General features: G+C 41.4%; 1 protein-coding gene across 8 annotated transcripts in view; it reads right to left on the bottom strand.

The window, feature by feature from the left end:
• The window catches only part of VEPH1 (ventricular zone expressed PH domain containing 1), a 174,026-nt gene that overhangs the window by 13,307 nt on the left and 148,334 nt on the right, over positions 1 to 12,385 (bottom strand). For all 8 annotated transcript variants that reach the window (XM_082224096.1, XM_082224093.1, XM_082224091.1 and 5 more), the window contains one exon: positions 9,731 to 9,848. In XM_082224096.1, the coding sequence (XP_082080222.1) occupies positions 9,731 to 9,848 (118 nt within the window). The remainder of the gene's footprint in view (positions 1 to 9,730; positions 9,849 to 12,385) is intronic.

Raw genomic sequence — 12,385 nt, 5'->3', positions numbered from 1 at the left:
TGTTACATTTCCCCCCTCCTCCATTGGAGGCAGTGTGCCTCTGAATACTATTTGCTGGGAATCGCAAGCAGGGAGTGTGCCATTGCACTCAGGTCCTGCTTGGGGACTTTGCATAGGCATCTGGTTGGCCACTGTGAGAACAGAGTGATGGACTAGATGGGCCATTGGCCTGAACAAGCTGAGCTCTTGATGTAAGCCTGTGCTCTGATGCCATGAGGTTGTGGTTTTCCTCATTCCACCATAACTGACGGGCAGTGAAAGGATGATGACAGTGTGAAGACATGTCTCACAATGTGTAATTCTACCCTTATATGAAAGGGGCACGGGTGGCGCTGTGGGTTAAACCACAGAGCCTAGGACTTGCCGATCAGAAGGTCAGCGGTTCGAATCCCCGCGATGGGGTGAGCTCCTGTTGCTTGGTCCCTGCTCCTGCCAACCTAGCAGTTCGAAAGCATGTCAAAGTGCAAGTAGATAAATAGGTACCGCTCCGGCGGGAAGGTAAACTGTTTCCGTGCGCTGCTCTGGTTCACCAGAAGTGGCTTAGTCATGCTGGCCACATAACCTGGAAGCTGTACACCGGCTCCCTCGGCCAATAAAGCGAGATGAGCGCCGCAACCCCAGAGTCGGCCACGACTGGACCTAATGGTCAGGGGTCCCTTTACCTTTACCCTTATATGAAACAGGCCCTGTTTGCACTTTTCCTGGAACAGCTCCTCCAGATAATACCCATCTGCTGCCCAAAGGGACCAGGGCAGATGGCAGAATTATGAACCACACTGACATTGCTCATCTGGACTCTTAAGGGTTTCTTTTTCCCAGCTTGGTACATGCATATCTGATCCGTCCTAACTCATGGCTGGCCCGTGCATTAGGAAGAGTGAGGAGATGACTTGGGGAGCTGATCTGAAGTCTGATGAAAGGTTTGCAAAATTGTTAATCATTTGATGGTTGTCCTTCTCCTGACAGGGAGAGAGGTGTTTGTGGGCTTTTCTGCCTCAAGCGCCAAAGTACATTGCATGATGTCTTCGGCTGAATATTCTGGTTCCTTCCATTGGAAAGTATTCAACTTACATGAGCTGATGGGAAAGCTCTGCCTCTGGGATTTGAGGATGTGTTCACTGGATGATGAAACTCATCATTCAGTCACTTACAGCTGTCTCCTAAACCATACTTCTCAGGCTGGGCACCCCACTGGCCAGACCAGCATTTCCCAACCTTGGGCCTCCAGCTGTTTTTGGACTACAACTCCCATAATCCTCAGCTAGCAAGACCAGTGGTCAGGGATGATGGGAATTGTAGTTCGAAAACAGCTGGAGGCCCAAGGTTGGGAAACACTGGGCCAGACCATTATCTCCATATACCCCCGCAGGCCAAGTCTGACACGTGGGCAACTTTCAATCATCTGATTGGGCAACCAACTTTCAATCATCTGACATCACAATGACAACACATGTCCCGCTTTTGTTCACATGGTTTGCACTCAAGCAGAATGGGCAGCGAAGTGTGCTTCCCAGGTGCTGGTGATCAGCTGATATTCAGCACAAGGTAAGTGCTGAGGATAGCGTTTTCCAGGGGCTGAATATCAGCTGACAGCACTTGGTAAGGGCTGTGCAAGGGGCTTTGTAGGGACCACCGATCAGCTGATCAGCAGGGCCAACAAAGCTCCGTTTTCCAAACTCCATCTTTACCTGGATCCACACTTGACAACATTTATGAGATTAAATGTGGCTTGGTTGAAACAGCCTGGCCTAGTTATGCCTACAGGTCAGAAGTCCTTCAGCCTTGCAGTACATAAAGCACTGGTTCAAGGTCCTTGCATTCATTTACAAAGTCCTGAGCAACTTAGGCCCAGGGAACCTTAGGGACCACCTGAACCTTTACATCCCACTTGATCACCTGCAGGAGCACTGTTCCCTCAGCTGCCAAAGTTCATCTGATGACAACAAGGAACCAAGTCTTTGGTGTCTTCAATCTGCCAATAGAGATTCAGCAGGCACCTTTGGTGGCAACTTTTAAACGCCTGCTGAAAGCTCTTCTATTCTGTCAGGCCTACAGAATACATCTTTCCATCAGATCTGATTTCTGGTTTTTTATATATATATCGTTTTTACTGTATGGTTTTATGCACATCTGTCGTAAACAGGTTTTTTATGAATAGTGGTGCACAAATATTTTTTTATAAATAATATTTTTTAAAATGTATATTTGGAAAGCTGGAAATCGGGAACACTCAGAGGTGATAGACTTGGCTGGTAGCAAAACACAACACAGGCACGAAACAAGACGCAGGGATTAATGGACCAGTGGGTAAACCACATACACCACATTGAGCTCCTTGGAGGAAAACATGGGATAGAAACGCACTAAAATAAAGAAATAAAATAACTACTATGAGGGAGCAAATGCTAAGGGGTGAGGCATGGACAGAGCTGCGCATGGTATGTCTCTGGTCGGATTTTAGTGCAGAAATCCCTTTTAAAACCCAGAACTCACATTCAATCCCAGTTCGTAACATAGGACCAAACATTTAGTTTTGATTATATACATGTCTGACTCCCCACAGTCTGCAGTCTGCATTTCTCCTATCCTCCTCCTTTCTTATTTCCTTTGCTTTTTTGCTTTTTCCTTCTTTTAAGAAAACTTAAACAAACAACATAAATGGCTGCAGTGTCACTGGGTGTGACCCACCTTAGGGTGGGTCACGACCCATCAGCTGAAGACAAAGGGTCTAATGGATATCAGTAGTCTCTAACATGTATTTCCAGGGTGAGGAGTCCAGCTGCCTGTAAAATAATATGCTCCCCATCTGGCAGATGACTACTCAAAAAATAAACCCATTTCATTTTTTTGCTATGACAGCAGGAAATGAGCAAAGAAAGCCCCCAATATAGTGAGGTTTCTAATGTCAAACATTTTGATTCAATATGTTCCACACTGGAGTGTTTGGAGATATATATATATATATATATATTTTCTCCTTGAAAGTGGCTACTTTTAAATAATAACTAAGAGAGACAGGAACTGGCAAAACCATACATTTAAGTCTTTTAAACAGACATTTTATGTCTTTTGAGCTGAACAATTTTCCTTAAGAACTATCAAAAGCAGACATAGCATTCCATTTAGGAAATTCAATATGTTAGGAGTCTACTGAAAAATTATAAATGCAGGCTTTTAACGACCTTTAGATTCCTCACTGATTTAGCTGCAGTTGCACATGCAACCAAATTTATTAATCAAAGTAATTTGTTACTCCCCCAAGAGTTAATATTAGGCCCGCAACAATATTTTCTGATTTCAAAATTTGCATTTGATGCAGCCTGAGAGATGGCTGAAAGAGGATCCACCAAATGGAACATCTGATTTGTTTCGTTGCTGACTAGCACACTTTTGTTTCTGTAGTGACAACTCTTCAATTCCCAATTCCATTCTTCTTTTCCTGCACTTGACTTCATTTGCCCACACGGCTGTTTAATTAATTGATTTTACTTACAACTTTTTTGTGGTGACATATTGGGCAAAGTGTTGGCACAGCATTGTCAAAAGTACATCAGCTGGCATAGCTGTGAGCAAATTAAGCCATGAACCAGGAATTGGGAATTTGCCACTTTCCAGAACTTGCTGTAATATCATTCTTATCATCCCTGAGCTGCTAGATGGTGGCTGGACCTAATCAAAGTCCAACAACATGTTCCTGCCATGGATAGTGAAGGCTTAGAAGAACGGAAATGGTGCTGAGAAGAACAGCATCAAAACCAAATGAATGTTGAACGTATTGGGACTTCCGGTCGAGCCACGGACCCGACGCAAGCGGGACTTTCTCGGGAGAGAGAAAGTCCAGGTTCTCGAAGGTAAACGGGGGTGCTACAGGGTGCGGTAGCCCCCCCAAACCCCTCTGGAGGGAAACCAGAGGGTCAGGAGCCCAGCGGAGCTATTTGCAGATCGCCCGGCCGTCAGGTAACTCCGTAACAGGAGCGAAGAGAACGGCGGGCGGAGAAAGCAGGCACCGGGGAAGCCATTGCCTCACCCTCGAGAACGCAGCCCCAGGCTTGCAGGGCGAGTGATCGATTCTCAAAAATAAAGAATCTAAGCCAAATTTGGATTTTGGAATATAATTGGAGCATACAAAAGGAAGGCTTTGGGAAAAGAAGGCGGAAAAAGAGGTCAGTTTTTATCTGAAATAAAAACAGATAACAGATAACAGATAAAAACAGAAAACAGATTTGATAACAGATTTGGTTGGCATGCATATCAATGGTATGAAAAGAAAAAAATTCACAAGGGTTTCGAAAACCACATCTTTCGAAGATCATTGATAGAGGTGTGGGAGAGGTATAAAAATTTGTTGGAACCTAGACTCCCCCACTGGATTTCACCATTAGAAGTGATGAGTGTGAAAAAAATCAATATGAGGGGGAGGTGGATAACATATGGAGAATTGGTAATAAGAGAGGGGGGAAATGGAAAATGAAAATTTATGAAGAGGTGAAAGAATTTGTTTATGACTGGTTACATTACTATCAGATTAATGAAATGTTTAAAAAAGATTGTAAAATGTGTGGGTATGAAGGTAAAGAATCAAAATTTCAAGCGGAGGTATTGAATAATGATTATCAAAATCTGTCCAAAATGTATAAAATGTTGCTGGAGTGGCATATAAAAGATGAAGAGGTAAAATCAGTAATGATATATTGGGCAAGAGATTTTGGTTATAATATACAATATGACGACTAGATGAAATTATGGAATGAAAGATTAAAATTTATGGCATGTACTGCGTTGAAAGTAAATGTAATGAAAATGGTTTACAGATGGTATATAACGCCAGTTAAACTGGCTAAAATGTACAAAACATGCAATAAGTGTTGGAAATGTAAAGAAAAAGAAGGAACTTTCTATCATATGTGGTGGGAGTGTAAAAGGGTGAAAGGCTTCTGGGAAATGATATACAATGAATTGAAAAAGATGTTGAAATATACGTTTGTTAAAAAACCAGAGGCTTTTTTTTTGGAATGGTAGGAAACGAAATCAATGAGAGACTGTAAACTGTTTCAATACGCAGTGACTGCTGCAAGGATACTTCTGGCCCAAAGATAGAAGCAGGAAGAAATTCCAACAGTGGAAGAATGGAGAAGGAAATTGACTGAATATGCAGAATTGGATAAATTGACTGGGAAGATCCGATATCAGAAAGACCAAAAGTTTATCGAGGACTGGGGGAGATTTACAGAATATCTGAAAAACATATGTGATGTACAGACAACGCTTGTTGGTTTTGAAGAGACTGTGAGATAGTAAGAAATAGTGCAAAAAAGAGAGTAAGAGGAAAAGGAGTTCTAAAAGGCAATATTATGTTTTGAAATGCGTTAACAAATAGAAATTTTACGAAAGATTGACAGAGAAACTGAGGGAAGTCAAAAACTGAAAAATGGGACTTCCGGGTTGGCGCCATCGCCGAATGGCGGACTCCCTCCGAGCTCCGGAGGGAGTCTGCTCGGCAGGGGCTGGGTCCTACCGCGCCGGCGACGCGGGGACCCTTAGAAACCACGGGAACGGATCCCGTGGACATGGTGACTCGGCTGGCACCGTTATCGCTCTCCCGGCTTGTGAAAGAGCCTTTTTAAAGGCTACGGATCGGGCGCCGGGGAGTAGCGTGGTGCTTTGAGTCCTCCGCTTCCCCTGCCGGGCGCAGCCGCATGCCATTCGGCGGAGAGCGCTGGCTTCTTCCAAAGGAAATTCGGACAATTGATCAACAACCCGTGAGTAATTGGGCAACCGGGTTTAAAAGGAGGAAAAAAGAAAAATTTTTCCGGATTTGGCACGAGCGGGAGGGGATCCAAAAAAGGAAGTCAGTCCCCTCCCTGATTGTAAACATGCTAAAACAAGGACTGAGAAACCAAGATCTATTCAGAAGCTTATTGATGATAAAAATTACCAACTCCACGATGTGAATTATAAGAACTGTGCTGGAGGAGAGGAGTCGAGGGTGAGGAAAAAGCAACCCCCCCCCCTGGGAACCGGGGCGATTCGGACAGCCTGGCGAAGAGAGATGGAGATTTTGACAGCTGTCAAAGGAGCTGTCAAAACTGGAAATTATAAAGAGGACTTTGCTACAAGTTCTTTGCTGGTTAATTTTGTTACAATTTGATATAAATATGGATATAAACTGTCGGGAAAAAGAAACAACAAATTGACTTTTGGATTAGAGGATACAAAGTTATTGTAATCCCTCTAGAGGGGATTCGGGACATTACAAGTGTCGTATGTGGAAAACTACTCTGGGATGTGTAAAGGTCTTATCTCCTGGGAAAGCTGCAGAACTGAAATATTATTTTGTCTACAGAGGTGACTATAACACAATAGAATCTTCCATTGAAGCAAGAAAGGAACTGGACGTAAGTCTGTGTCCCTGAATAACAAACCTCTGTAGAGACGTTAAATTTTGGAACAAGAATGTTTTGACAGCTGAACAAGACAGAAACCTGAGAAACCAAGAAATAAAAGAGTAGATGACTGAATACGACACGGAAAGAATAATGGGAGGAGCAACAAAAGATTAAAGAAAATTAAAGGCCTCTATTAGATTGGATTTTCGACGTTAAACATCATTAAGACAATCAAATCCGAAGAAAACAGCATGATGGACTGAGATAAATTTGGCTGTGGACTTAAGATCTCCAGGCCGACAACATACAGACAAATGGACATGGGGAATCAAAACCGGGGAAGGGAGGGGGAACCTTAGAATCCAAAGGCTTTGTAACCAACTTTTTGAATTTCTCTATACTTTCTATCTTATATTCTTTATAACTTTGATACTTTACGTTTCTGTTTTTTCTTTTTTTTTTAGAAAGGGGGAACTCGTGGAAGAAATGAGAGCGGATCTTGGGGAAAACTTTGTTCTATTATAAGACGAGGAGTGATGCTAAGATGGTGTAAATTTAAATTGGTTTATGAGTATAATATATTAGGTTTAATTGGGGATGAGAACTTGTGGAACCAACTTGGATAAAGGGGAATACAATCGGGAGGGGAAGGAGGAAGTCCCAGAAAGAAGGTTATGAAAAGAAGGGTCTAAGTTAGTTTCTCTTTTTCTTTCTTTCCTTTATCTTTCTTATTTTCCTATTCTGTTATTATTGGAAATTTTAATAAATATGATTAAAAAAAAAAAAAAAACTGAAAAATGAGTGATAAATTAGGTGTTGATTGTATAAAATTGTTTGGAAAATGAATAAAAATTATTTTTTAAAAAAGAAGAATGTTGAACGTATTATCACGAAGCACTGAAAATAACAGAAACAGAAAGGTGCTTTTTGACACTTGCAAAACAAGGGAAGCCATTTTGTCTCAGTCATAGTTTCTACATTCTACAATGGCGGGATTGAAAAGAGATCTACCTATTGTCCAATACAATACTCTCCAGTGCATTTTCCCACCACTTCCCTTATTGCCAAAAGGTTCGGTTTTTTGGGGGGAGAAGCAGGTTTGTTATGGAAGAGTGGCAAATCAACTTTAATTGCCCAACCTCAATTTGTCACTATGAGATTGAATCCCATATGAAAACAGCAACATTTTGGATTTGCCCTATACTTCACTTGGGACTGTAAGATCAGCCAGACAAAGGAACAGCTACCTAGATCCATGGATGGAGTGGAATTCTTAGTGGAATTCTTTCCTTTGAACAACTTGCATGGTAGAGTGCCTATTAGTTTGGAAAAGAAATGGGACTGTGCAAGAATAAGTTGTTGGTTTCTATTATCCCCAGATATTCAGAAGTACATAAGTTTACAATTTATATATATTGTACAGAAAAGCTTGAAAACCAAAGAAAGATCAACAACCACCTGTAAACTTCCAGGACTTATGTAACATTGATGACATAACTGATGAGTCCATGGAAATAACTCACCTCATTGTCCAGAGATGGAACTTCTGGACTTACATTAGACACTAAAGACAGGAACTCTTATTTTTTGTGGCTATGCTTTGTTTAGGAGATGGGGTAAGCATGACAAAATGATGCCCAAATCCTGATCACTGCCCCCCCCCCCATGATTGCCTACTGCCTGTGTCCAGAAAATATGATTCTATAATATTCTATGCAGGTCCCCTGTTCTTAAAATGTCCAACAGTTGTAAAAGTAGTCTGCGATGTGGAATTGGGTCCACTCTTTGAGAAGTAAAAATGCCCTTCATTTAATTATTTGTTGGATCCTGGCCATTTTCAAGTTTGTGATACACAGGCACCTAAACAGCTGTTCTTCGTGGGTTGTCTTGAATCTCATAACAATTATGTTTCCTTTCTCTGGAATGGAATGGAATTTGGTGACTGAAGGTAAGCTGGGTTTTAGCAGCCCTAGTTTGTATTTAGATATTAACTGGTAATTTAGATGTCCTCAATTTAAACTCTCAGGATTGGGTAGGAAAACCTTTCAAACCCCTAATTAATTTCTTGGAAGTAAGCAACTTATTATTTACTCAAGTTCTATTAGTTTCACTGGAACATGCTTCCCTGTAGATGTGCTTAGGATTTTCAGTCTTAATTTATTTTGTCCAGGGATTGCATAGAAAAACTGCTTAATCGAGCAATGACTCTGTCTAGATCATACCCTTCAGCAGATGTGCTGCTGAATAAAATGAACCCAGTTTTCTTTGAAAAATGCTGGAAAATTAATTATGACTTGTGCTAAACCGAGTTGGGTAAAATACAATGAAAAGCACTTCACACAAATGCAAAACTCTCTGATGATGTTAGTGAAAATTTAGAAAGTCTTCAACTCTGTGTAATAGCCAGCAGTCAGCATTAGAAAGTTGTCCAAACTCCCTAATTGCCAGCTGTTTCCACCCTGCTGTATGATTTCAGTAGTGTCACATCTTCAGATGGCAACTCATTTTAATTGGCATCTGTTTTCCCCCTCATATCTCCATCTGTCCCAAACCATGAAATGTTTTTTGTGCAAACATGCTGGCCCAAAAGAATAATTGGTGTAAGTCCATTTAACTGAGCCACACCCCAAAGAAGCAGAAATCAGTAATAAAGCCAGCCAAGTCATTATAGGAATTAGAGCTCATCGTTTACCAATGGGAAGCCAACCAACAGGTTTCGAAAATTACGTATAAAAAAATCATTATTATGGCTTCGCTGGGCATGGTTTCATTAGCTTAAATATTTTTAAATGGACACATGAAACTTGGATAGGTACACTTGCATATGCACACTAGTTAAGTCCTCCAGTAATTTAGCCCACTACTTCCAGCAATATCTGGAGGGCCAAAGGTTCCCCATACCTGCTATAGAGAGATAAAGTATTGCATTATATTTGTGTATATCAATGCTGGGGTTTTCTTTACCACAATTCTCCCCATGTAAATAAATGTTCCAGCACCTTGATAATGTGGCACACAGATTTGCAGTTCGCCCTTTGAATTAAGAAGTACTGGCTTCCTGATCTGGTGAATTTCCACCAAAACATTCAGCCGAGATGCAATACACAGTGGAATTCTAAGCAGCTGTCCTTGGGAGAAAGTCCTATTGAATTCAAGGAGATCGCCGCCTTGTAAATGTGTTTTAGGATTGCAGCTGTAAGTGACTCTCCATTTGTACACGTTCATTACAGACATTAATGGTTTGGTCGCCTAATTCATATCGTCTGCACAGAGCAGCCCTCAGCACTGTCAGATTCTGAACATTATTACTTGTATATCTCACTACTACAGGAAAAACTCGTTACCTGTTGCTTTTTCGGGGTTATTACACATGAAGCACTGCCAAGCCCCTGCTTCCTCGCTGTAACCAAATAAATCAAAGAACCTCACTTCTTCCAGATGTATCCGCACATGGTCCAGATCCTAGGCAAGTTACAAAAAAGAAAACCGGGGGAGGGGGGAGGGGGAGAGAGAGAGACACCAACCCTGTTAGGAACAGACTTGACTGATGTGCAATTTATTACCTGCAAAATAAAAAGTAATAAGGTTAAGTACTTCTAGCAATGGGAACTGAAAGTAAAAGTTTATAAGCAATGGGAACTGAAAGTAAAAGTTTATAAGCAATGGATTCAAGCTCTCAGTCTCGTATAATATAGCAATTACGCTGTGTGCTGTTCTGTAACTACTCCAGTCAACTTTTTGGTGATTGACTAATGAAATTTTTAAAAGCTGTACAGAGTGCAGACTGAGCACTATGTCTGATCGCCTGGAAAGTGATTCTCCTGTGGCCCTCCAAATGAAAATGGCTTCTCAGCCCTGCCCCACAATGATTATTTTAGAGATCCTCAGTGTTGCAGAGTAGTCCACACTGAATGGTCTTCACTTTTGTACTAATGACAGGCTAAAGTGAAGGTGTCATTGTGGATTGCAGAGGATTCATGCTGTTGTTTGCTGGACTATCTGGCATCTAGTGAGGAACATGTGTCCTTTGTTGTTGTTTAGTCGTGTCCGACTCTTCATGAATCAGTTGGAAGGGACTCAGGATCATCTAGTCCAACCCCTGCAATGCAGGAATCTCAGCTAAAGCATCCATGACAGATGACCATCCAACCTCTGCTTAGAAACCTCCAAGGAAGGAGAGTCCACCACCTCTTGTGGGAGTCTGTTCCACTGTTGAACACCTCTTGCTATCAGAAAGTTCTCCCTGATGTTTAGTCTGAATCTCCTTTCTTGTAACAGGCTGAATTTTATTAGAACAGGATCTTTTAGCTTGATGACAAAACAGAAATGCCATTTTATCTCCCACAAGAAACTTGTTCAAAGTTTTCTCTTCTTCCCCCTTTAGGGGAACTGTTACCTAGATTTTGTTGACGCCTTAAAGGACACAGAGTAAGATTTCCTTCGCAAATGACAGCATGAGCTAACACAAATGATTTCTAAATGAATCGCAAGAAGGTTGCCGTGTTTGTTTAAAAAGTAACATAGCCTATGTACTTTCATAAATATCCATGAAGCAATTGACCGGAAATCTGTTAGGAAATAAATACATCTGGAAACATTTTACTTACCAGAATATTTGAACTACGTTATAAAAATATTTTCTGCGGTATGTGCATACTGAAGAGTACAACACAACATTCTTTGCTAGCTAATTTCTTTTTTTAAAAAAAGACTCTGCTTAACCCATATGCACTGATTTGGCCATATTCTGCAGTCTGTTACAATTATACAAGTCATAAACCCTTTCACTGAAGTCACTGGGGTATGTTCTTCTGCCAGAGAAATTTGCTGATTGTGTAAACTTCAAATTTACATGAGTGGAAGTAAAGAGAAAGGGGGGGGAAAGGGGGGGTGGGAGAAGAACCTCTCACCAGAATTTAGCACCAGCAATTTTTAAAAATATATCTAACTTAATACATCACCTGTGCATGTACTTATTCAGAAGTAAATTTCTTTGGGTTTGATCGGACTTATTCTCAAGAAAGTGTTGCATGGGATTTCAGCTTAAGAATAACAGGCTATTATTGTCAGGTAGCTGCATAATAAAACACTACTTGTGTATGATTGACAATATGACAAATTGAATGTCATCCTTGTATTTTATACTAGGGGCCTCAGCTCATGTTTCTTGCCAACCTCCCTAGACATCATTTTTGCTCCTTTTAATTGACAGGTGGGTTGTGCTCAGGATAGCATGTATGTTTCTCTGTGTCCATTTAATGCTCACAACCATCTTAGGAGGTAGGTGGTCCTCTCAAACCTTGGCTGAACCTGTCTTTTCCCTTCAGGTTAGGTGAAGCCAAGCAATGGTGACTGGCCCAAGGTCAACCAGAAAGCTTCATGACTGGAAGGCAATCTGAACCCAGTTTCCCCCATGCTGCCTCTTAATCACACCGATACCTGATTCTTCCTCCAAGGAGCTCAAGGAAGCTTACACATGGTTCCCCAGCAGTCTCCTAACTGAGCGGCTTACAGGACTAGGCCTGCTTAGCCTCAGTAGAATCATGTGCCTTTTGGCCATTCTTGTTTCAACAAATTATTCTGGACCAGGGTAGATGTGCTGTGGGAAATCCACGACTGGCTTTCCAAATATGTTTCTCTTTGGCTGACGAAGCAGTTGCATGAGCCTCCAGTTTGGATTTGGCAGAGGTGCTTAACTCTTTCCTCACAATATCCTACTAACATAAATGTCCATCTAATGCACTGCTTTTTCTTGTACACATTGGGAGAAGATTTCCATCAGGGAAACAGCATTCCACGTAGGTGGGATAGTACAAGTCATGGTTTAACAAACCATAGTTTAACAAAACATGGTTTAGCATTATGCAGACTTGGGCATCAAGTGATGGGCAATGCAAAACTGCATCCTCACTAGTCTTTGGTACAAAGCACAATCCATTTTTTAAATCCCTTCAGAGCATCCATGTGCATTTTGAAAGCTACAGCAAAAGCTGGCATAC

Source organism: Podarcis vaucheri (genome assembly GCF_965113315.1).
Source record: "Podarcis vaucheri genome assembly, chromosome: 5".
Lineage (NCBI taxonomy): Eukaryota > Metazoa > Chordata > Lepidosauria > Squamata > Lacertidae > Podarcis > Podarcis vaucheri.
Note: the sequence above shows the minus strand (reverse complement) of the source record. Positions and strands in the feature narration are given on the sequence as shown.